The 27,079-nt window shown below is 35.6% G+C and overlaps 2 protein-coding genes across 2 annotated transcripts; both read left to right on the top strand.

The window, feature by feature from the left end:
* The first annotated feature begins 1,624 nt into the window (after positions 1–1,624).
* On the top strand, positions 1,625–9,458 carry LOC120632323 (apolipoprotein D-like). The gene is made up of 5 exons (XM_039902171.1): positions 1,625–1,705; positions 4,628–4,785; positions 5,877–6,061; positions 7,736–7,986; positions 9,005–9,458. The coding sequence occupies exons 1-5, from the start codon at positions 1,625–1,627 to the stop codon at positions 9,209–9,211; spliced, it is 882 nt and encodes a 293-aa protein (XP_039758105.1). The 3' UTR covers positions 9,212–9,458.
* A 4,738-nt stretch (positions 9,459–14,196) lies between these two features.
* LOC120633576 (apolipoprotein D-like) lies at positions 14,197–26,447 on the top strand. Its single transcript, XM_039903788.1, has 5 exons — positions 14,197–14,252; positions 21,394–21,522; positions 22,530–22,660; positions 23,559–23,743; positions 26,308–26,447. Exons 2-5 carry the CDS (start codon positions 21,394–21,396, stop codon positions 26,445–26,447), a joined length of 585 nt encoding a protein of 194 aa, XP_039759722.1. The 5' UTR covers positions 14,197–14,252.
* Positions 26,448–27,079: the final 632 nt, after the last annotated feature.

Below are 27,079 nucleotides of genomic sequence, written 5' to 3'. Positions count from 1 at the left end.
GGTAAGCTTCGCGTTCCGGTACGATGTCACGTAGAAACAACTGTCAAGTAGATTAGGCGTGTGGTTTAAGAATAACTGGCATACTCGCCCGCTACCATCTTAGACTGCAGGTGGGATTGCAATCAAGGGCTAACTTGTAGTGGAATAAAAAAAAGAATGTTAAATAGCCCAGTAACCAAATATACTACCAGTAGGCATTCGGCACTGTTGTTAAGTGAACATAAAATATGATTATATTTAAATCAAAGCAGCTGATGCCGCGTGAATTAAGGTTGTACAAAATCCTGTAGGAGCTCTATAAATTTCAGGGATAGAAATATTAGATATTGATAAGGCATTCGTCCAACACGCTGGCCAAGTTCTCAAACTTTCATGCATACAGGTTCCCTCACGATGTTTGCTTCGCTTGCAAAATTAAGTGATATTACTTAAAACGCCCATAACTCCGCAAAGTTACAAATTCGTACTGGGGATCAAACTAGGTCCACCTTAAACGAAGCCAAAGTCCTACACACTATTCTTCTTATATACTATACTCTAAAGTCATACACGAAAGTAAAGCCGAACATATTAAACGAGAGAAGATTCTCGGTTCAACATTCTTAAACAAACAAAAACTCAAGACACTATTCTTAGATAGGTAAACAAAAACTGGCCAATGCAGCAACGACATCCCGTCTGCCGACGCGAAAAAAGGACAATGCCATAATTACCACCATATGTGCATAACAAGGCTCGTTGCAAAATTCATTACGGCATATTATCAACCATCCAAGATATACAAAGTAATAGAAATGTAATGCCACCAACTCCTAAGAAACCCCCTTATCGTTTCCCAAAACAGAATATCTCAAAATGGGACTACTATAAACGAAATACTATAAAAACGATATATATATATACGATATATGTATTTCCTTTCCTTACATCTATTAGGCAATACGTAAAAAAAAAGATATAGATTTTTGTCACCAAGATTCTGTTTCCACGTTCTTAAGATAAGATAATTCAAAATTTTGACTCTGACAAAAACAGGATTGTCATGATTTTGTAAACAGATTTTATAACTTTTAATTACAAAAAATTATCACAAATTTTTTTTAGTTGATATGAGCAGCGTAAAAAATGAGCAGTGCGACATTATTAGTGAGGCTGAGGAATTTGATCTAAACCATACCAATATATATTATTAGATCTGCAATAGGAGCAGCATACAAAGTGATCAGTGAGACATTATTGATAGGCTGAGGTTTGTGATAAAAGCTTATTTATCTATACCGTATAGGTACTTCAATAATATTGAAGTGTCGGTGTTTCATCATCATCATCAGCCAACATTCATCTGCTGCTGCCATTGTCCTCTTGCTAAACGTAAATTTACCGGTTTTTGTATAGCCTCGTGCAAGGCATCCTACGCCTTATAACCTACACTGCGTATGCCTCACTTCATTGAACTATTAATACTGTATATCTCGGGTTCTTTATATCAACGATAGCGTAATATAAATCAACCTAGAGTTACATTAGAGGGTTCTAGACCGGTTCACGGGAAGGGTTTAAAAGCGAAGATCGGGACGTAGGACATCATTCCCGTCACAGCCCCCGCTCCTGTCTGATCTCCAAGATGTTGAGGCTCTCGGTACTGCTTTTGGTCGCGACTGCGTCGGCGCAGATACCATCGCTGGGATGGTGCCCTGACTATCAGGTGAGTTTTCCAATCAAGCTTTATTTTATTTTCTATTTGGTACCAATTATTAGGTTTTACTTTTAAATCATCATCAGTTATTACCTTATTCATCTCCCAGTTAATTTCAATTTCTTAACTCCCGAGCCAAGGATAAACTAAACACTGTTTATTTATATAGTACTAGCGGACCCCAGCGCCATCTGTCGAACTAATTTGTGAATCTAAACCATCCAGGGTGCCCCCCAAACGTATACCAAAAAATTCATTCAAATCGGTCCAGCCGTCTAGGAGGAGTTCAGTGACATATACACGCACACAAGAAATAAATATATAAAGATAGGTAACACTCAAAGCTAACTTTTAAGCCTTAATGGGCATAACTAGAACTAACTTCATTCTTCTTTCGTCCCGTGTTTGCCTTATAATATTGTGTTTTATCACTTATTAATTAGTTAAATGATTACTACTACTATTAAAATGTAGTTTAGGTATTTAATTACGGAATTAAGTACTGAAGTTTAGTTAATTTTATCTTTAAACATTAGTTTATTTAACCATTCGGAAATATTAGCCCTTCGTCTAAAGAAATGCCAAATATTCGGTCAATATTTAACACTACAGACTAAACGTTCGCCATTAAGTTATCTGGTACGAAGCCTCGTAGAAACCTATGAGTTTAATATAACTAACCTAACAGGTTAGTACGCTACCATATTAGACAGCATCATCGCTTACCACTGAGATCGTAGCCAAGCGCTAATCAGTAGTGGAATAACAAAAAAACTCAAAATACACGCCATCCTAAAATGGGTATCTAGTCCGCCAGCTCGCGTTCAAGACGCTGGCACTATCACCCCTTTGTATTACACCGAAGTTTAAAGTGTTTTCCTCGTTAGTAAGATCCTCTTTATTCTACTCGACATGCATTTACAATAAACATAATATATGTGAGTGTACATATTATATCAGTAGTTACTTTTATTATAATTTATTATATATATAGATTATTACCACAACATTTATGATACAAGCAAAGTTAAAACTGAAACATGAGTTATAACCTTAGCACGGTTATCATGGTCGGGAGACAATTATCTCCCCGGAAAAAATATAAAATGTATCTTCTCTCACACAGCTTTATCAACACTCATAGCATTGTCGCAAATAAAATCCAAATAATATATGTTATAATAAACGGGGGTAAAATTCTCCTATTCCATGTTAACGTGCTTAAGTAGGTGGACATGTTAAATATATCCATAGGCAGGATGATATAATTTTTGTCGCCTGTCTGTGTTAACCCTGCTGTTACCTCTACGAAAATTGACGATTTTTCAAAAAGGTGAAATAGCGCTAATAATAGCGCTATTTTTGAAAAATCTTATTGTCAATATTTTTTCCGTAGTAGGGTTCCGTACCGAAAAAGTAAAGCGCGTCCTTTTTACTGAGACTCCGCTGTCCGTCCGTCTGTCTGTCTGTCCGTCAGTTACCAGGCTTTACCTCATGAACCGTGATAGTTAGACAGTTATAATTTTCACAGATGACGTATTTCTGTTGCCAAAACAACTGATACCTACTAAAAACAGAATATGATATATATATTCATTTATTTTGCCTTTTTAAAGATAATAGTACAGAATCCCTCCGTGCACGAGTCTGATTCGCACTTCCTTCCTGAAAAAAGGGGCCCTTTTTTAACACCTGTTAAAAAAGGGCTTTTTATTTCTACTGAAAAATGTAGAACTTTTAGACCTCAAATAGTTGAATCTAGCCTAACCTAACCTAAATTATTACTATTGTTTACTTGACTTTCACGGCTGTTTCGCTTTTGTTTAAATTTAAAACATAGTATGGAAAAACAATTTGGTAATATTAGCTAACCAAGGGATATTACCAATTCTTAACCTTAAGCTATTATGTATCTTACACTTTTACTTATGTAAGTTCTGCTGGCCATAACTAGAGACCGGTTGTCGGGTTGATGACATTGAAACTACGTTCGTTTAACTTTCGGTTTCTCATCGACACATCCTTTGTCGTCATACCGTTGTTGCTATATATTATACCTTTAACATATAGACAATATTTTCATTGCCTATCGTCTCGTAATCCTTGTTTTAATTATTTTTTTTTTACTTAACTTACTGCTTTAGTCATAATTATTATTCTTAAATTTTAAAAATTATGCACAGAAGCTAAAGTGTACATACTTCACACATATTATTTAATCTCACATAATAAAATAATATTAATAAGATGAAAATACGGCTCCTCATTTTAAGAGGACATTAAAATGAGGAGGTGAGTGGTGTTCTTTCATATAGTAAAATAAATATTTATTTTAAATCTGCCTGCCCGGTCATAGTGGTTAGCATGTTAAACTACAAACTACGGGATCTCGGGTTTGAATCCCGAGCCAGCCAAAATTTGTTAGGTGTTGTGTATTTTCTATTACAGAAGTATTTTCAGTAGGTCTGGTATCTACTGAAAATTCTGAGGAGTTCAGTAGTTACAAAATTGACGGTTTCTACCCTCGTGCCTATAGTAGCACGTTAAGCTGTCAGTTCCGTTTAGTATCTACTCGTAAGGACTAACCCCCATTAGAGCAGCATTGTGGGTATACGCTCTAAAACCTTCTCTCATATGAGAGATGCGGTCTGTACCAAGCCCAGGTTCGTAGTTGGCTGTGGTCGTTATGCTGATTTTTAACCTAATTAAATGACAACTCAAGCACTATGAGTTAGTTGTCCAAGCACACGTTCACCCCTTTCTTCCATAAGTGGATGCGTTTTATCAGCAATGTATTGATAAATATCTTGCAAATATGAATTTATAGTTATCAAGAGTTTAATTATTTACCCACTTTATAAATTTACTGTAACATTATACTTGTATAATGATGTATTACTTAGGAACGATACTATTTTTTGTCTCTCGCAGCCGATGGCGAATTTCAACGTGAACCGCTTCCTCGGCACCTGGTACGAAGCTGAGCGTTTCTTCACGGTCTCGGAACTTGGTTCCCGCTGTGTCACCACCAAGTATGAAAGCACTCCCGAAGGAAGGATCCTCGTCAACAATGAGATAACCAATGCCTTGTAAGTTTACAATCTTAGTTTATAGACACTTTTTCATGTCAAGTACCCGTAACCTGTAAATTTGTACGTTTCTAATCGTAGAGTAGATATTGAAACACCGAGAGGTCTAAGTATAATGGTCCTGGTTTTAAAGACGGATATTTTGCTGTTCCATTTAGAATTTTCATTTTCAAATTTGATAACTTACCACAGAAACAAGAAAATACAGAAACCGTTTACAAGACTAATATTGAAGTGTCAAAAACTACTTCACTCTAGAGTGTTACTCGAACAGGTGGTTAGTCCTTTTTCCATTTAGCAGTTGACAGTAATTATTCTAACTCTAGTGTTTTAAACGTATTCCATGAAATGAAGAAAATGGGAAATGTTTGTGAGCTAGAAACAATCCGCGGATGTGAAGTGAGATGTGCGCGGGGCGATTTCACTATTTTTTGGACGCAATGCACTGCATGCAATAAAGGCTGAGTGAGGATTCTGTATATTGCACGACTCATGATGCGAAGCATCGGAGAGTGCTTTACGATCGCACAAAAATTTTTTTCGCCTCATTTCGGCGGCTATTTTTATTATTATAGCCTTGTTAGTTCACGGAATCAAGATATTTTGCATACTATTGTCGAGATAATTTAATGGAGATTAATTCCATACTTTTAAAAAATTGATTTACTGCAATAGAATTGGAAAAAAACACCAAAATAGGTCAAAAAAAAATCCTGTCCGTCATGTGTGAAACCCGAACACACTCTAACTTGTGAAAAAATCCATTATTTGAGTTAAATTTTTTCTTAATTCTATGCTTACAGTACGTAAGTTTTCGTAAAAATCGGTAGAGCTTTAAACCGTGCATTTTAAAACCAGACAGTTTTACTTTAACTGGGTAACGGAGTATCTTAATATATCCATCTCAAGGATGCTTTATATACAGATGTTTTAATTTTGTTGCAAAACAACATATCCTTACTAATAATATAAACACTTTCACACGATGGAGCACGTGGTTTTTTCTTCAGGATTTCGTAAAAACGTATCGTGTTCTCGCATAGTTATTGTTTCTTAGAAGATTTTCCAAATTCTAACTACTTCTGTTCTAGAACCGGTATGAAGCGTGTGATGGGAGGTTCCCTGCAAATGATTGGAAGGGAAGGCGAGGGCCGTCTGATCATCAAGTACGCCACATTGCCCAATTCCTATGACAACGAATACAGCATCCTCGACACTGATTACGAGAACTTCGCCGTCATGTGGTCTTGCAGCGGCATTGGCCCTGTGCATATCCGTAAGTGAAGCAATTCAATAAACAAGAATTTAAACTAATAAAGGGACATTTGTGTATGGCGGGTTCTCCACAAGACTAAAATGAACCTCAAATACTGCAAAAATAAACTTATATTAACCTATACACGATTCGCATTTTAACAGATATCCGTAAATTGTCTTGCTTTTGAATTTGTGTTGTGTGCATATCCTCTATGCAACCAGTGGCGTGCATAGTGGGTATGCACAGAGTATGCAGATGATATCAAATGAAGAAAATCGCCAGTACGTGTTATAAATACTCAAGAGTTGGCCTTTTATAACTCTTACAATGCCTATCCTTAAGTTTTTTATCATCTTCATGCCCTGTGAATACCCTCTATGCACGCCACTGAGAGTACCTATATTAAACATGCTTAAATCTGAATACATATGTGTCAAAATTTCAAAACGACCAGTGAAGAATCTTTTTTTATTTACGTTATTAACAAACGGAATTTTTTTATACACCTAGATAGATTATGCGGAATGGTGCACTGCGATACTTTCAAATTCAAATTCAAAAATGTTCTATTCATGTAGATCTTATTAAAGGCACTTATGAAGCGTTCATACATTTAACATGTTACCAGTTACCACTTTAGTTACCATGTTAGGTGATGGTGATAAATGGATTCGTTAACTAAAAACTAAAGCTAGGAGGGTTCCAAACGAGCCCTGATGTAAGAAGGAATACCTTACCATTTCACATATGAAAATTATAAATAGAATAAAAATAATTCACTTTATACAACAAACACAATGATATTATATAATTTTACTGTAACTATAATTTAACCACAACAACATTATATGTTGTCCTAATCCTAAGGTTGCCTGGCAGAATTTTTTAAGAAAGACTGGTATGTTTTTTTGTATATTAATAGCGGGCAAACGAGCAAGTGGGTCACCTGATGTTTAGTGATCACCGCCGCCCATAAACATCTGCAGCGCCAGAGGAGTCACCGATGCGTTGCCGGCTTTACAAGGCAAAATTATCTGCTCTATAGTATCGAGCCGAAAGCCGGGAGATTTTATTTTATAGTAATAATTGACAGACCGAGCAGATGACCCCTTGATGATAAGGGGAAAACCGTCACCTATAAAAAGAGCAACACTTGCACAAGGCATGCAAGGAGCACGTCCTGGAACATGCCGCCCCGTTTCCATGAATTTGAGGCGTCGCGTAGGTGTTAACCTCATATGCCTAGTTATACCGGCACCTACACCCTTCACACCGAAACACAGTATCGCAAAAATGCCGCTTAGCGGCAGATATAAACATAGTTGTAGTATTTTTACCTACACTTGGAGAAATTATCAATTTTATAAATTTAAAATGCATTTAAAAAATTCGCTATAAGACTGATTTAGGCATATACTAATTTCGGCATCGAGGGTAGGAGAGCCGTAGCTTAATTGGTGAAAGCGATCAGGCCGCGATTGCCCGAGAGTCGCAAGTTCAAATCCTGTTGAACTCAAATGGTTGTAGTACTTACCCGGCCGAGCTCTGTCACAAAAAGCTCTACAATACTATAAAGTTTGTCTCAGGTATAACTGACTTGAGAACTTGACAACTTTCTTCAGATCCTTTACATTCTCACATTCATTCTTAACTTGAGCTTCTTCAATTAAACGTGTTCTGTTTCTTTAACAGAAAACGCCTGGATCCTGACCAGAGACAGACTCGCGCCACCACTCGTGATGCAGTATGCTTACTCCGTGCTAGACCGCTACCATATCTCACGGACATTCTTCGTGAAGACCAACCAGGCTGACTGCAACGTTCTACCGAGCCCCGCGGCTGACCCCCTGAGCGTAAAAACTGAAGATATCATTGACGCGAAGAGCGCCCCTGTTGCTAGCGCGGACATAATTGCCGTTGAAGAAAAAATTGTACCTGTGGAGGTAAAGTAATAAACAAAATCAATAATTCCTTATTCTAATAGACCTAACTGACTCAGGTTAGGTTTACAAGGCATTCCCATAAAAAGACCTAAGTCACTTACATAGGAAACTTAATTTTCTATAATAAATTAATACACTTCGCCATTAGACTTAACTAAATTCAATATTACTATTATCTACTCATTCAATGTATTCGTCTTTAAATTTATTGGTATTACTTAATATATAAGAAGCTAATTTAGTTTATTTTATCCTTAGCTTTCTTTTTTTTTGTTATTCCCATCAAGTGTAAATTTATTACCTATTTAATTCAAAAAAACTCTAAAAAAACTTACTAGCAATAGATATTTACTAGTGCGTCAATTAAACCTTTTTCAATTTAATATATGTAATTTTACCTAATTCTTATTCGCAACCAGCTTTGGCATAAGATGTGTGTATTCTTAGTATTTTTGTTACCAGTTATCATGAGTATTTTTTTTGTAACTCGTTACTAATCAAGATAAGGTTTTATGCATAAAGTAGCTATGTTAATTATTGGAAACTAGGATTTAATCTTCGTGTTTTTATGAACCTTTTTTGAGCAAGTATGATACATATCTCTCAATTACTCATGTCAGATTACCGTGTGTGTAACAACTATTATTTTATGTAAGAACATCGTCATCATCCCAGGATTTAAGTCCTTGGACCCCTTCCAGCAGAAATAATTATGAAAAAGCTATGAAAACTCTCGTACAGCTTGAGTTTTACAGTAATATCGTACTATACTGAGCTGCTAAGCTAAATTAAGTCCATATTACTTTGTTATACTATTGTTTTATCCTTATTTACGGGTCGTGGTTGCAGTTTTATTGTTATTAAACTAAAAAAAAACTGCTTTAAATGGATTTTCCACAAAAATAATTCTATCAATCGACCAGGTAGTTTTCTAAGATTAACTTCAGTTCTACAGCAGAAATAATAATCACAGATATATTAACAAAGTTCATAGTTTGATAATTCATTATTGTTGCAGAAGAAGGAAGAGCCTATCGCGGAAGTCCCACAAGAGCGTTCAGCGATCCCCGAAATATCCGACGAGGCCAAACCTATGGAAATCCCGGAAATGATCCCCGAGAAGAAAGACGACAAGAAGAAAATCGAAAAACCAGAAGATATGAAAATTGAAAAACCCGATAAAATGGAAATGAAGAAAGAAATTCCCACGCAAAAATCTCTATAAGCGATAACGCATAAACTAAGGGCCACGGCTTTGTCGCAACTGGTAGTGGACAGGTCAGGACAATTGCTGACAAAACCGTGGCGCTGAATTAAACAACACCTTCACTAAAAAAATGCGTTCCCTTGTCTGTTTGGTTTCGTATCTAACTGTTGGGCTAAGAACCAAATACTAATGTCGGAAATGAGAGGCTTGAAGAGATATTTTTTTTTGTAAACCAATTAATATTGGATAGGTAAGTAAAAGGTCACTGAAATTCATAGACATTTTGCAAACGTTGGAGTAAATATTTTCTTTTAAAATTATTACTGTCTTTTCTTATTTTTTAAACACCTTCTGCTACAGCTAACTCCTCCTTCACCTTCTATAATAACTTGTCGTCATTAAACAGTACGCATAGATCACAATTTGATACTAACGGAATCAACTTTAGAAGCTGACATTTAATTTTTTTTGTGTGTGTTATTTTTAGATTATCAATATGCACTTTTCATGAAGCTAGATAAGAAACGAAATTATAATTGCGATAGCCCCTCGATATAGATCGGTATTCAGCACCAAAGAGAAACAAGCAAATCGAAAAAAAAGGCGGTGAAATTAAAAAACAAAACTGGCTATCCTAGCCAGATATTGCGTTAAGGATAACCACCCCTTCCAGGAATAAAAATAAACAGTTTGAAACTAGGACTTTACTATTCTGTAGCTTTAATTTTAATATCTCATCATACTTATTATCAACCCATTACACCGGTCACAGGTCTCCTTTCACAATGAGAAGGGTTTAGGCCGTAATCCATCGTGCTGGCCTGAATTAAGAAACACTATGGAAGATTCCCAGGTATGCCTGTTTCCTCAAGATGTTTTCGTCACCGTTAAAGCAAGTGATATTTAAATTATTTAAAACGCACATAACTTAGAAAAGTAAAAGGTGCGTGCTGGGATTCGTACTCGGCCCGCTGAAATTGAAGCCGAAGTCGTAGCAACCAGGCTATCACCGCTTCCAAGTTTTCCGTACATTCAAGAAAACCAATAATTAGTAATCTCCGTATATACAATTCGATGAAATAAACATTCATTTGAAATTGCCTACGTCGCAGTAATTATCATAATCATTTGAAACGATGGATATCAATGACGTACACGACATATATGTTTTTTGCACACTTTACGGTCTTCAATTCCACGCATACCTACTTATTTTTACCACTTTGTTGCGAAACCCAAAAAAAAAAAGGAATTCTAAAATAAAAAGTACATTAGTGCATTTATTAAATACAATGTACATTAGAAATTAAAGACTAAAAAAACTAGGATGTCTTTAAAAATACAATATATTCATAACTACACTTAAAAAGCAACGACTTCATAAATACATAAATTAAAGGTTTGAAGTGTACTCGTATGATTCCGATTGATTTGCTGATGTCCATTGAGAGGGTCCGGAAAAAAAAAACCCAAATCTGTTTAAATTTGACTACTAGGTTTTTGAGGTATCATTCTTGAGTTCCATCGCCCAAAAAAACAATTTTTTTAAATGAAGCTTGAAATTTTGAATCGTGAAACAAAAGGAACAGGTCTGATTGTATTGGTCGGGCTGATACTGAGCACCCACTCCCGGCCGCTATCCCGCTACTGCCCGATACGGGGACTTTTGGCTGCTGGGTTTCCCCTCTGGCCCGGTTCGCCCCTCCTTAGTTAACCTGCACCCCCTAGATTCCTCTGGGGGGTCCATATTAATACCAGGCTTAGTGTGGACGTCCGGTCAACATGGGCCACACACTACCAGGACTCCCGACCTCAAACCATCCTCTGAACCCGACCTCCGAGTAGCCGGATTACAGGAGACGCCACGCTCCCAGTCGAGAATATGATTGAAAATACTGTACCTATACCAATAAAAGCACGACGTTCAATACCTACCAAGACTCAAAATTTTCTTGCAAAGAATTCTTAAACTAATTGATGTTTTATTTTATGCTTATCATTTTTCCATAACTTTTATTAACAGGACTTGTATAAAACAATTTTAATTAAAATTTAAATATCTTCATAAAACAGCGCCATCTACACGTACAGCGTAGAACTTTAAAGAAGGTTTCGTCAACGTGGTTCAGCCAACTGCAAATAGATGGTGCGAAGTTTGTATAATCTCATAAATGTACCGAAGTTGAACATTCCATGGTTACAGCCATGCAAATTATCTATTACCACAAGGATTGTATTCTACGGCATCAAAACAATTGTAGAGTCGCCGGGCTCAAACTACCGTTGACAAACTGTACCTAGACCTACTGTACCATCTCATTCAAACGGTCACGCTTCTGCACTTAGTAATGTCCATAGGTTTTGCAGCTTTAACATTCCACACGCATCATTTTATATAATGAACCATGACAAACAATTTTCCAAGTCGGTCATCTTTTGAACACTGGACAACATTTTGCCCATTGTTTTTGCAAATAAGTACCCAATCTAAGTACCTAGGGGTCCTCCGTTGCCCACTTTTTTAATTGTCATTTTTAGAATTTTTCGAATAGTTTAGCTTTCAAAAAGACATTTTAATTCATTGGTTACAATTAGCAGCTCAGTGCAGAATGCTAGGTGGTACATTGCAGGTTTACAGGGACTTACGGAAGCAAATCCCTGTTCTTCCAACAGAACAGAGTACTACTGATGTTCATTCCTAAATACCGTAAAGTAACGCAAACTGCAAATAAATCTAACGCGTGTTCAGTAATACTCGTAATCATGGTCATTCCACATACGTAAACGACCCACTGATTGGTGTGCTCAGGCTTTTAGCTTTGATCCTCCACCTAGCTTTCGAAGCACGGGGGTTGATAATTCTTCTGTGCCCAGATCTGTAAACCTCTCTAAATTATCTTTTATTATATTAATGCCATCCTATTTCTCTATATCCTTTGTGAACAGCACTATTTTTAGATCTGCCAATTTAGTTTAATCTAGGCCCATGCCAATTTGATGCTCTATCTGGAACTGCAACTCCAAGCTGGCAGGCACTGAAAGTGGTATTCAATTACAACTACGTAAGTAATTAGGTGGCAAGTAACAATAATTTTATTATTAAAGGTTTACAGCAGCACATACTAGAAGAATAGAATAGCACCACTATAATTGACACATTCGGCGTCAATGATAGTGTAGTATAGGTTATTAATTTATTAAATCTCGATTTACAATCCAGGTTTCCACGTGCGTGCTCAAATTAATTCTAGCAACTTCGAATACATGACAACGCAAATTAAATGTTTTTACGCAACACTTGAAGCTTTTTCCGTGTTTGTCGAACTTATAAATGCTTTTTATTTTTTCACTTCACTTGTGCGTTACAATGTTTTTTTTTTGACGTAATAACGTCATTTCGTTGGAGTACCTACGTGCTTCTGCGAATAAACCTGCTTTTTGTTTACCTTTAATCTAGCGAAGGAAAAGTAGACCATGCACCGACCTATGCGTGCCGACTTTCTAGGGCTCCAAGTGCAAGGTTAAGTAAATTTACATCGATAATGGTGTCAATTCTTTTGTGTAAAAATCTCTAAAAAAAACTAAATTGGCAAAATATTGGATAGCAGCAGGCGTTACTAATTCCATGATATACGAGTATTATGAAAATTTAGCTAAATGTTTCTGTTTGGTTTGGAGTGTAATGATTGAAGAAATTATAAATTACACCATCCAGATTCTCCTGCTTTTCGCGAAATATAGCAAATTAAGTTTAATTTTCATAATAAATTGGCTGAAATAAGCTTATCGCTATTTTCTTTTATAAAGAACATAGTGAAAAAGATGGAACTACTGTTCCTGTACCAGTAAATTTAGTTTAGTTTAAAGATTTATGTACCACAAAGTTGACACCATTGTTAACCAAAATTTTTACAAAATACAAAACGAATGACAAAACTGATACTGTGGCCTATGTAATTAACCCGTCTAGAATCCCGTCGTTGCAATAAATAACCCTTTTTTTTTTAATTCTTAAAAAATTGCTCTGATCCGACGTCCCCAGAATTTCTACCCCAAGAGGCACAGGAGTGAACTGCTCTCGAGGTGTTTATATCAGGACCTCTTCGCTTGCTCAGATCTGGTAGCGGCCATATCTACCATTGAGGAGGTCGCCTGAATGAGCAATGTAGCTTGTGTCAACACATAACATTCGCAACCTATAAGCAAGTCGCTTAACGCAACAATTCTCTAATTTCCCTACTCCACTATTAGCTGTGTCTTCCCCACAATTACCTGCATCGTAATGTGATTATCAAAAGTTCCTTCATTCACACCCAGTGGCGTTACTAAGTTAGGAATGACAGAAAGACAACGCACAAACTGAGACTACGGATATATAAATTGAAGGGGATGTTTCAAGAATACTCTTAAGGACTCCTCTAAGAACTTTAGAAGTACTTAGGATTTATTATTTGAAAATCAAACCCCTTGTGGGTATAACAGAGCAAATGTTTGATCCTATTATTTAAAAAAAACAACTTGTTTCAGCCTTTTTTTGTATTCAGGGTGAAGGTTTCTATAGTCCGTGAACTTCTGAGAATTTATCTACAGTGATTTATAAAGTTAATATATAAAAAAGCTCGCAATTCTTAGCTTTCCATGGATTCATTTTGTGTAGAAGCTCGCACATCCCGAGACTTCAATGAGGGCTTAAGGGTTACCTTATGACGTACGTCAATACTTACCTTCACTTCTCGTGATTTAGTTTTATTCGATGTCCAGTGATAAATTGCATATTGGTGACGCACGTAGGTACGTAGGTAGCTGGAACGGGAAATCAGAAATTCCACGCGGGAAAAGCTTGCTCGACGAGCTTTTTGTATCTGCAGGGCGACCTAGCTTTAAGAAGCTAATAGGATCAAAACAATAACTCATTGCGATCAAGGTGCGGACCTCTACAGACGGCCAGTCGACTCTCCGCCGGTGACAATAACGCTCTACGTAAACTCGTATACATAAGTGCGAATATCGGCAGTTAATACTTATTACAGTTTCACAAACAGGCCGGATTATTTTTAAGGTACGTTTTGTTGTTATTGTTTTATATAACTTGGCAGATATGAATAATTTATCAATGCTTCTTTAGTTATAAATTAAAAACTTAAAAATTGCTGCTAAAGGAATACTCATCTAAGTAGAAATATTATCCAAGACGATGGCTCTATTGCCCCTATGAATGGTATTAAGCTAATCTATCTATATAATTAAATATTGTTATTTTATTTAACTTTATAGTTAATGCTAACGGAAAAAACGCTGGCTCTCGTGTCCCCGATGTCATTAAGACTTAGATTGGACGTAAAGAGAAAACTTTATATTTATCCCTTTTTAAGGATATTTAGCTCACGAAGGAGTTTGAGATTTGGCTAATATACTTATGAATATTTGGTAGAATGACGACCTAATTGTCTAACCGAAATAATCTAAGCGACTACTAGACGTGACAATCAAAATATTAGCAAATTAATAACTCTAAAGTAGGCATGTATTTCTCATCTAGATGCTTTCCCATTTTCTAAAGATTTTCAGTCATTGAATTATTTCTATTATTATCATGACTTCCTGGTGCAATTTACTTAAATGGAATACTCTATACTTTATTAAGTGGTGGAATTAGTTTCATTTTTTTTGTGAGCGGGTATAGCCTATTGGTGAGGACTTCGGCTTTAATTTCGGGAGGCCCAGTTCGAATGCCAGTACGCACCTCTAACATTTCTAAGTTATGTGCGTTTTAAGCAATTAAATATCACTTGCTTTAACGGTGACGGAAATACATCGTGAGGAAACCATTATGCCTGAGTGTTCTCCATAGTGTTCTCAAAGGCGTGCGAAGTCCACCAACACGCACTGGGCTAGCGTGGTGGACTACGGCCTAAGCCCTTCTCATATTGGGAGGAGACCAGCCCTGTAGTAGACCGGTAATGGGTTGATATGATGATGATGGGGAAGAACTCGGTCCCCCGAAAGGGAAGCCGGACCTTACCTACTAGGCTATTGCCGCTTTGTAGTTATTATAGTAAGTTTATATCTTCTTTACCGTAGTTAATCATGAGACCTTCTTATTTGGGAGGAACTTCGTTCATTAAAAAGCAATATCTACTTGCCGCAATTTTCGTGACCATTTTCTTGGAAAGCAGAAAATAAACCTCATTATCAAAATAAAACTAAATAGAATCTACGGTGCCTCTATTCTTAGTTTAGTTATTTGTCAGTACTCTACTAAATATGTTAGCACCTCTATGATGATATTATATTGAAGTAGCAAACAGGAATAAACTTATTATATAAGTTTTTGTGATGTGTAAACTAACAGAGTCCGTAGTTTTTGTTTTGCGGTGTGTTTTCAAGGTCATCATTAAATAAAGCAGTAAAAAAAATGTCTGTTCTGTTTAATTATATTTTCTGCACATAATACCTACAATCAATATTTACAAAATACGATACACCAAGAATGCATAACTAGTACTAGTTACTTTAGTAGTAGAAGATCTTTTTCTGACAGAGCTCGTCTGGGGGAGTACCTATTTTATTAAACCTCACGCAAAAAAAATGTCAGGTCCTTTATTACTGTAGAGATAGTGTTTAATAGGTGGTTTCGCAGCACTAGTATTTTCAGATACGGGTACATATTATAACGTAACATAGGTAATTGTATCGAATGGTTAACTTGATCTACATTCTAAACAAGGTCACATGAAATAGAATTAGCGTTTTGCCTCGAAATGTATAATTTTACATCAAACGGCCTCTTATAACTAATAATCAAATAGTTGGAAATAAAACAACGATGTTTAAATTCTAAACGTTAAATCAGAAGGTTAACAACTTGAGTAAACATGTAGTTATTACTTTGGGAACCTAATTGTAATTTAAAATCACTGCATTATCTTAAACTGTATTATATCTTATTATAGTAATTATTAGTTTAAAATAATAATAATCATTTATGCGCGCCAATCTTGACAGGATATGTTGATCATGTATGTATGATCTTAACATCTATGTTCATGTGCCACGTTCAAGCAAAAAATATAATATATAAATAAATAAAACAATTGCGGCTATAATTAACAAATCAAATGCGTCAGAAAATGTAAAATTTTATACTTCGTTATACCTACAAAGAAACACTTCTTTAGGGAGAGATCAGAGATAATAAATAAAAAAGTTTGTTCTCGCACTGTGTTTCAAATTCAAATATCTTTTATTCATCACACAGGCACTTATGAAGCGGTCATACATATAAATAAATAAAGAAATAAATATACTTGTACTACGTCAATACACACATCGCCATCTAGTCCCAAAGTAAGCGTATCTTGTGTTATGGGTACGAAGATATCTGATGAATAATTTTATGAATAATATACCTACATAAATACTTATAATATATAGATAATCACCCAGATATTGAAAAACATTCATGCTCATCACCCAAACATTGTCCAGTTGAGGGAATCGAACCCACGGCCTGGTACTCAGAAAGCAGGGTCGCTGCCCAATATTTGCGCCAATCGGCCGTCAAATATAATATGTTACCATTATTGTAAGGAGATAACTATATAAATTGGTTACCTAAATGGAAATTAAAGCTTGGAGGGGGGCGCCCAGAGCCCACAACAAACTCAGGCGGGGTTCCAGAATTTCTATTAATCTTTATGTTTTCTATTTTTACAAAGTATACAACAAAGTGGCGCTGTTTGTACATTTACATCTAAATTGCACAAATGTTATAGTTTATAACCACACGAAGCTCTAAGCATTCTATGACAACAAACTGTGCAAGTAGGCAATATAGGTAAAGGTATAACCTACTTATAAAGGAAGAATTTAATCATCGTACGTAGATATGGTTTAGGCAAGATCCTCAACAAAAAGACTTTACCCAAAACATTAACAAAGCTGGGATAGAGAAATAACTACGAAAAACTTTTTCCTTTGCAATATTTTTAAATTTTTGCTATCGTAAAGCATTCTGGTTTATTTTTGGTTTTTAATAGAAAAACAATATTTAAAGGGAGATATGAGTTGAGCATTCTCTACAAGACAACCTTGAAGCAAGATTTTACTTACGGCGGCGGCCGCAAAAAAAAGGCTGACAACCAAAGAAAAAGTCGCAATTATTTTTATATGTACATATATGTTGTCTTTCCTCCATAAATAACAAAAAAATATGCATGCTATTTATATATATTAAGATCACACAGTAAATGACGCCTTGAATAGGTACATCTCGAATGACTGAGAATACCGTACGAAGTACCGTAACAGTCACCGGACCTTGTCCTCAAGAGCTAGTGTAAAATTGAGAAAAGTGCACTCGGTGTACCTATTTGCATTTAATAATAAATTCTGAACATTTTACTGGTGACGTCGCGCTAGTCACACCACCACCAAAAGTCATAGGTTCTGAGTGCAGCTAAATAAGGTAGAGAGAACTATAAGTAAAATCTATCTAAAATCGAACAAGAGAAGTTGTTTCGACCATTTTAATCTTTCTTAAAACAACGAGCGTTGGATATTTTTATTTTTTGGAAAAACTCATTTCTAAATCGATTTAACATTGAATATGTTCGTAACGGAATTAACATATTAGGACAAACCATGAGAGCCAGTGAACTTGTTTGACTTTTATCCTCTGTAATTGAGTGAGCGTCCTCAAAAATCTGCCCTGGGTCACGGTATGTTGACAACAGCCTATTGACAAATCAATGATTGTATGTAAGTGACAAAGATGTAAACAAATCATTGTCATTCTAGCAGTGAAATATGTGAAGTTCGAGGTGGAACAGGAAAAGTTTTTCTGCTCACATAATATGTACCACGAATAATCGTATAGCGGAATTAAAAAGGAGTGCCTTTTCTTTAGAATATGTGACCGATACACGCGAAAATATAATCTAGGCAGAGTTGGTCAGAATCGGTAAGAAGATGAATGTAGTACTCTCATCCTCTAATTGATCGTGGCATAACGTTAGAATAGTTTAAATATTAGGCGTTTATTAATTAGGCCCATAAGGTAATTCTTTCACTCCTCGGAGATCATGTAAGGCCATGGGATCATAATAATCTTAACGATCACCAACGATACCCAGATATTCAGAATAACTAAATAATTAAAGTCGCAACGTCTAAAATGGGCATGACCTGGAATTAATTCCGACTGCTAGAACCGAAAAATGATAAGTAGGTTAACGCCGCAGCAGAAAAGACCAGAGAGCAGAGAGAAAGAAAAACCTTGGGTGAAAAGTTTGGAAGAAGATCAAAGAAGAATGGGTAACTAAAGAAGAACGTCGAAAAGTTACTTTAAATCAAAATAGCTAATACCGTTCCTCATTTTTTTACACTTACGAATTGTAGTGCCGCAATGTTGATCTGTCTCTCCTTCTTCTGCCTTTTCTATCGTTGGCCTATTTTAAGCAGTATTACTTTAATTTCCAATTTTTGCGGAGTAAAGCAAATTAAGCTTCAATTTCATAATGAGGCTGATGGTGATGATACTGACGGAGTGATAGGGATGATAACTATCCCATTCTTAATAAACATCTTTGTGTTACTTATTTAATTAGTAGATTTCTTAAAATAATTAGAATTAAATAGTTCTGCAACGTTAACACACAAATCAATTGTATGGTAATTAATTTGTGACCCTGTTGGTGAATGTATTAAAATCTTGTCTACCGAAGTACATTGCAATGATAGGTTTTTGTCCTAATTTTAAGTTAAAGCCCGTTGCGACGCTTGAATAAATTATCAAACTCTTTCAAAATGTTCAGATGGCAGATTAGAATTTAATATTAATATTCTTCCCTGTAGTATTTATTTCTATTGTGCTTATTAAGTCAGTTCTTTACATACATCATAAAACACATAACATAGCCATCTAACATTGGTTAATTTTTATTTCTTTTTTAATTCATTTACGAGATATATTAATAAACATTGGTATTTAAAGTAAATATTGTAATAAAACTTTTTACCTCCTTATATTTATCTAGCCGGATGGCTTCTTCATCGATCACATATTTTTTAAATTTTACCAATAAAATCGTTGACATACTAACGGTTTGTTTTCGTGAACGCTAAACCATTTGATACATCAAGAGCACAAAAAACTAAACAGTGAATTCAAACAAAACCCAACGTTTTAACATAACATTTTAAAGTAAACTACACGTACCCACACGGTATACGTGATACATATTATGTAATGATACGAAACGATTAATAGGAGTGTTTAGATATTTGTGAATACATTATAAAAAATATTACAACTGGCAAAAAAAAACCGAATGTAAAAATTTAGTTGCTAAGGAAATCCAGGAATAAAAAATGACAAAATATTCACTATAACAGGAAATGAAATCATTGATGATAGAACGTATTGAACATAGTGCACCGATTGATCTTTAGAAGGCAAATATTATCGTAGATTCCAGCCGCAGTTCCAAATTTTTTTTTTTCATGTCTATATTAAATAGATAAAAAGCATGAATGTTAATTTTAATATCATGTTATATCTAACAGATCGGCTCATGTTTCTAAATTTCAAACAATGAAGCATCGAAACATAGGTTAACGGAAGTGGCAACGTCGAATGACATAATTGTGAATTTCTATTTCCTAAAATTAGCTTTATCTGAATAGAGCAATTAAAGTATAACTGTCAAAATTACTATTCTTTCATAACATACTTTTTTAGGTTCTTACAAATTGTTGTGCTTTATATGAAAGTTATACGAACTACTTGTATGTTTGATAAAACGTTGGGTTTTTGTTTGAATTCACTGTTTAGTTTTTTGTGCTGTTGATGTATCAAATGGTTTAGCGTTCACAAAAACAAACCGTTAGTATGTCAACGATTTTATTGATAAAATTTAAAAAATATGTGATCGATGAAGAAGCCATCCGGCTAGATAAATATAAGGAGGTAAAACGTTAACAAATATTGATTTATTATTGACTGTTAATAACTGTCTGTGGTTGTTAAGTGTCCGCCAATATCATGATGTCAGAATTTAACAGAAATTTAACATACAAAAACATGTGTGAAGGTTGATTTGGAATGCTTGAAGTAGGAAATAAAGGTAATACTATAGGTATCTATTCAAAAATGCACATACTCTAAGTTTTAAAGAATGAGAATTCCTTAAGGCTGTATATATCGAGGATATTTGTTCGTAAGCGATAGAAAAACATTTTTGAATACTAATTTAATTTTAATCCTCAAATAAATTAAATATGCTTAAATTATAGCTGTGTTATAATTAGTTAAGTATGTGTAGAATGTTAGTTTGGAAGTTATTTACACAAATATTTAAACCATAGACCTTGTTCTAAATTACAATATATTTTTATACTTAAATTCAAATTCAAACTAAAAATCTGCACTTGGCCATCGTGCTGGACCTTGGTCTAAGCCCTCCCCATTCTGAGAGGAGACTCGTACCCTGTAGTGGGCCGACAATGGGTTGACCATGACGATGATGATAATGATATTTATTGTTTTGAATGTACGGAAATAGCGAGTACGCATATAAGTAACCTGCTACATGCAGTCAACACTAAACTAATAAAGGTAGAACAAAAAAGTGATAATGGGCCGTAAAAAAATTACTTCGAACAGAGGTAGGTTTGTTGTCCAATTATCACAAGCTATGCGCAATCGTGCCCGCACCGTCTGGAAAATAGCTTAGATACTTATGTCATCATAATTCAGCACAATTTATACAATCAAGTGCAAATATAATGAGCGTTTTAAAAGTTCCGTATTATGAAATAAATCCTTACGTATTTATTAATTGTACAAACACCAAGGAGTCCTTAACCACTAGACCAAGGCAGTTTACCTTTAGTTAACTCGTAAGTACTAGGGCTCCAGAAAAATAAGAAGTTAAATAAAACAGGCTACACAGTTTTGAATAGACCTAAATATTATAACTATTTTTTCAGAATTTTAGTTCTTGATCTGATTTTACACATCATAACAGATGTGTAAAATCAGGCACTCAAGTATTATCATCTATAAAAAAAAATACGTAAAGGAAAAAGTGTACTTACTAGTATATAGTTTATCTAGTGTACCGTTTTCCTAACTTGTTGCATAATACTAATGGTAGGTATATAGAGCCTCTTCATAAAGTTTCGTTTATTCCTTCCAGATGTCTGTACTACGAGCGATAGCGGTGTTCCTCTGCGGGTTTTTTACGTTGCGGCTGTGCAGAGCCCAACTGGTGTTCCCTGGAGCATGCCCTGATGTAGCTGCTATGACTGACTTTGATGCAAGCAGAGTAAGTTTACAATTTTTTCAATCTCCTCCAATGAATTTCAACCTTAGGTAGGCTATGGGCAAGTACTAATATGCTTATATCTGCCGCAATGCTGTCATCTTGTCTAAATCGCGTGGTTGCCAGTGTAATTACAGACACATGAGACTTAACTAAGCCTCTGTCAGTACTATAGTGTTTAAACTCTCCCATAATATTTTCATTTCTTATCTCATACATTCTTGCCACACCGCACATCGTTATTAAATAAAAACTAAAACTATAAATGGAACCAAAATGTTAGCGGCATTGAGTTGGCTTTATTTACCAACTTACCAATCTGATAACATTACTTCCTATTTCATATGAGTAAGGCATAGCGAAGTATTCATTCATTTCCAACAAAGTTATTGTTAGTCACAGAATTGATAACATAGGTAGGCCGTATCTAAAGGCCTAAAATGATTTTTATAGTATTACCATCACGGAAACCATACGTACTTCCCTGGACGAACTCTGTCACAAAAAGTTCTACTACAGGTTATAATATTTATTCCAAATATTCATAGCAACACTTACGTAGGCCTTGCAAGGAAGTAAGAAGGAACGCATGTTAGTTAAGGCTCATGCGCCTGTCATACCTGTCAAACCACGGTTTTCAGACTATAACACAGCATTGCAACAATGCTGCTTTGCGGCAGAAAAAAACAATGCGGTAGTTTTCTTTCTTAATTCAAGTACAAGCTAGCCCTTGATCTAGCCCTCAACTGATCATACAGTCTAAAATGGTAACGGGCTAGCCTGTTACGGGTATGGCAGTTACATCATATCGATAGCCCTAATCGGTTTCCACGCGACATCGTACCAGAGCGCTAAATCGCGTAGAGGTACGTCTTTGTCGCTGGTAACAATAAAAGCTCTTCCCCGGACGAGCTCTGTCACAAAAAGCTGTACAACTACAGGTTATAATATTTCTATAATAACATTTCTTATCTAAATAGTTATGATCATAGCAATTATTCTCTTTATAGTACTTGGGAAAATGGTATGAAGCTGAGAAATATTTCGCTGCATTCGAATTCGGTGGGAGGTGTATCACTGCTAATTACGGCCTCAAGGACAATGGCGTAGTCAGTGTCCTCAATCAACAAATAAGCACATTGTAAGTAACGATGTTAATGACCGTTATAAACTCGAATAACCCTATTTGTCGAACCAATATTAATATTTCTCTTTCCGTAAATATAGAATATAGCTTTATGTTTAAGTGACGAAATCTCATCATCAGCAGCATCTGCGGTTGTTACTTATACTAATAATAAAGTTGAAAAGTTTTTTTTTTTGTTAAGCGTGCTAATTTCTGGCTCTAAGTTCCAGTCGAATTTGAAAATCTCGTTTTTACATTTGATAGACCAATTCTTAATGACTGCTGTAGTTTATATCACATTTTTGAATTTGACCCGAAAGGGAGGTAATTAGGGGGCTAAATCAATTTTCAAATAATATCGATTAAAATTTGTTAAGGTTGACAATTAAAATTATTAAATCCATTTATGAGAGTTTATAAAATGACACACCCACCAAATTCCAAAATAGGGGGTGAAAGTTCATTTGTTAGAACATACTAATCTCAGGAAATATCACTCCGATTAAAAAATATTTTCCTTGATATAGTTAAATAGGGTAATTAAAATCACCATAAGTGATGAGGATCCCAACATATGTACATATGTACTTATCGACAATGTTTAGTCTATAATAATATTGTTATTTTTATATGTATTAAGTTACTTCTAGGTATAATGACTGCTTTTGCCAAAATAAAAAAAAATGCGCAGGAGTCCGTCTGGTGACTCGGGCAAAGCTAGTTAGAAAGCGGAGGAAAGTTTGATCATTGTAGTACACGGACAAAGTCACGAGAAGTATATTATGCACACATTTATCAAGAGATTACGTGTTATCTTAGAGTCCGTGATACTTAACTAGTATATTATTTGCAAGTATCATAGAATTAAAAAAACCCTGAACTCTGTCTCATAACTGAATACCCTTGTTTACAGTACGGGAATGAAGTCCGAAATAGAAGGAGAAGCTATGCAAGTAAGTCGTTCAGATGAGGGGAAACTATCTGTTCGGTTCCCGTCGCTTCCAGTCAACGTGGCTGCTCCGTACTGGATAGTAGACACAGATTACGACAACTATAGCCTGGTATGGAGCTGCTACGACTTCGGAATCTTCCATACAAGTTTGTACTTTACCTTAACCTAATTAAATTAAGGTTCTATTCTAGATTCTTCAAGACTGCTCGGTCTCGTAGTAGGTTCAGCCATTCGGACCTATATAATAAAAAATCATTTTTAAGCACTCAAATATCTCATTGACTGTGAAGGCAAACATCGTGAGGAAACCTGCATGCTTCTGAGTTCTTTAACATAGTTCCTAAATGCGTGCGAATTCTCCAGGTATAGCTTGGTGGACCACGGCTTAAACCTTTCTTATTCTGAGAGGACAGCCGTGTCTTGAATCGGTGATTGGTTTACAATGATGATAATGATGATGAGAAAAACTCGTATTTCCAAAGATTTAAAGTAAACAACCAGATATTAGATTTTAAAAAAAGAACTATCAAGTGCTTATGTTATGCACTTGATAGTGCTTTTTTTTAAATCTAATATCTGGTTGTTTATCTGTTTCTTTTATATATCTTGAAAATAATAAATCGTTACGTATTGTTCGGGTAAACACTCTTTAAATGACGATTCTATAATGTTGATTTGAGTAAGATTCTTCAATGCATAATTTTAATATCTCACTTCATTATGCTAGTGAAAGCTGGTAAGCACTTTAAGGTTTCTCTTAAACTGGTACCTGATGAGATGAAACCAGAAAAGTAACTAAGTGCTTCACATTCATAACAGCGTTATAAGATACAATTTTACACTCAACTGGATTTCACATACCGTCGGGCTAGCTAGCTATGCCTAGCTAACGGAAAACTGGATTCCCATTGAATCTGCTTGTTTTAATGAAGTTCTTATTTCAAATATAGCATTCGGGATTGATCCAGGAGCTGAAAGGTTTATAAAGAATCAGACGTTATCTCCATTCAAATTCAACTACATTTTTAATGAAAATTTATTATTCTGTAGCCGATTATATAACTAATAAATGTTTCATTACTAGTAGTTCACCTACGATTAAATTTATGTGATCGACTCTTTTTATTGACGCAAGTAAGCGAGAGACGCACGCTTTGTTTCTGTTTTGCCTTAAAGTGGAAAGTATAGGTGGGATTCTCTATACAAATGTATTTCCTCCCTGTATCATGTCTTTAGAGCAATTTTTTTTTCATACTTAATCAAAGTGCAGACATGCCGTCATTTCTTCTTCTTGAAAGCTAAATAGGTACCTCAGAAAATCTGCGACGTTCAGAGGACTCAAATACTAATTGAAAAAAAAATAACATAAAAGAAAGAAAGAGGAACATAGACGTAATCTTTCATGAAATGTTAATGCCAAAAATAATTGTATTATAGTACTTTTGGATTAAAGCAGAGTAATACGAAGTTAAAGTCAAAGTCAAAAATGTCTTTATTCAAGTAGGCCCATAGGTGATTCACTGTTGATGCGTACATTACATGAGAATTATACGGTAGTGAGATGATGGCGATAACCATATTCGTAAACCTAAAACTAAAGCTACGAGGGTTCCAAACGCGTGGTCTAAGAAGAAGGCCACAAGAAACTTATCCAAGTGTTTTTTTGTTTGTTATCACCATCTCAGTGTCATTTAAAATTATTAGAAGAGCAACCTGGTTAGAACAATAATTCACACCAATAATTTTTTATCGATTACGTAGTCCTATATCGATCGATATGATCTCGTAAAATTTTTACACATTAAATCTGTCTGAGCTACAGCTGTCCCTATCGCACTCTGCAGGGGAATTCAGGCGCAGCGCGACGGCAAAAGTTAGTTAGAAAAAAATTTGTTCTACGTATAGGTACTATCGTTTAAACATGTTCTCGTGACGGAGGAAAGAACGGACCTATTTAGTTTGTCACGTTCATCTAAGCAAATCAATCGATTTTTTGCACTGCCACAACTAGGCCACAACACCCGCAGTTTAATTAAGTAGCGCTATTAAATAACACAAAATGCAGTACATGCAGCTAACAATCATTTTGGCATCATTCCACGCGAGAGTTACTCGTCGAATGTGTTTAAGTTATGTTTTAAGTTGTCTTACATTGAATTTTTATAGCTTTCCCTATCAGGTACGTACCTGAGGGCTCAGTAAGGGATATTTCCATTTTTGTAAAGATCAGCGTTATCGAAACAGAATTGGAAAACCAAAATTGGCGTTGTACTTAACGACCTGCTAAGCTGAAGTGGCTATAGTCAAGGCATAACTATAATCAGAAGAGAATATGTGTTGACATTCCAAGGTTCTAGAATCCACACGGGGAAAACAAGTGTTGGTAGAATCTAGGTGGACGGAGTCCTGTTGATTTTGAAAAGGCAGCAGTGTATTTCAATCAATTGAGATTATAAATATGATTTTTTAAGTTACTTATAAGTTTTATTTTGAATAAAATACACAGGATCGTATGCCACATCTGTGTTTCGCTTAATGTCGTTGTGCAGTGAGGAGTCGCCTCTCCATCGTGTATTACCCCAAAAAACAGCTGAAAAACGAAAGAACAGCTGGGCTGGGCTGGGTAATGGGCGGGTTCTCCGCGCCCGCCCATTACCACTTCAGCTGATCATGTTATCATCATGCTTTAACACTATATTTCTTCTTGCAGGAAATTCTTGGCTGCTTACCAGAGAGAGGAATCCACCGTTGGACGTTCTAGAGAAAGCTTATACATCAGCCGATAAGAATAATATCAACCGCGCTTATTTCATGCGGACAGACCAGAAAAATTGTCCCAATGACGAATAATCGTACAGTCCCAAATAAATCAATGCCATCCAGTATTTATAAGTTTACTATTATGCATTTAATAAAATAACTTCATAAATTTACAATTATTTAAATATCTTTTAACCCCCACGCAAAAACGACGGTTATAAGCTTGATGTGTCTCTGAATGTGTGTGTGCGTGTGCGTGTGCGTGTGCGTGTGCGTGTGCGTGTGCGTGTGCGTGTGCGTGTGCGTGTGCGTGTGCGTGTGCGTGTGCGTGTGCATGTGCGTGTGCGTGTGCGTCTGCGTGTGCGAGTATGTGTGTGTGGCATCGTATTTTCCGAAGGGATGGGCTAGTAAAATAATAAAAATGCCTACAGTATTTTGAAAGTCGGGGTTTTTTTTTAATAATTAATTTAATTATTGATTTGCCCATCCACGCGCATTGGAACAGCATAGTGGTTCTAATCTCTAAACTCTCTCTCCCATAAGGGCGGAGGCCACCGCTCAGCTGTGATAACTAATTGAATAGGCTAATAATTGAAATTAGGCTTATTATTTATTCGATATCAAAACTTATGTCTCTATTCGGCCATTTTACCGTGCAAACATATAAATACTGTGAGCAATATCACGCTAATAAGTTCTTCCTGGAAGAAGGAATATTCGTA

The sequence above is a fragment of the Pararge aegeria genome, chromosome 2, assembly GCF_905163445.1.
Source record: "Pararge aegeria chromosome 2, ilParAegt1.1, whole genome shotgun sequence".
In the NCBI taxonomy this organism is placed as follows: domain Eukaryota; kingdom Metazoa; phylum Arthropoda; class Insecta; order Lepidoptera; family Nymphalidae; genus Pararge; species Pararge aegeria.
Note: the sequence above shows the minus strand (reverse complement) of the source record. Positions and strands in the feature narration are given on the sequence as shown.

Excerpts from the sequence above, each read along its gene's own strand:
- LOC120632323 (XM_039902171.1), top strand. The coding sequence starts at position 1,625 with ATGTTGAGGCTCTCGGTACTGCTTTTGGTCGCGACTGCGTCGGCGCAG. Across the intron at positions 1,706-4,627 it reads GATGGTGCCCTGACTATCAG|CCGATGGCGAATTTCAACGT; the intron begins GTGAGTTTTCCA and ends TGTCTCTCGCAG. Across the intron at positions 4,786-5,876 it reads AATGAGATAACCAATGCCTT|AACCGGTATGAAGCGTGTGA; the intron begins GTAAGTTTACAA and ends CTTCTGTTCTAG.
- LOC120633576 (XM_039903788.1), top strand. The coding sequence starts at position 21,394 with ATGTCTGTACTACGAGCGATAGCGGTGTTCCTCTGCGGGTTTTTTACG. Across the intron at positions 22,661-23,558 it reads AATCAACAAATAAGCACATT|TACGGGAATGAAGTCCGAAA; the intron begins GTAAGTAACGAT and ends CCTTGTTTACAG. Across the intron at positions 23,744-26,307 it reads CTTCGGAATCTTCCATACAA|GAAATTCTTGGCTGCTTACC; the intron begins GTTTGTACTTTA and ends TTCTTCTTGCAG.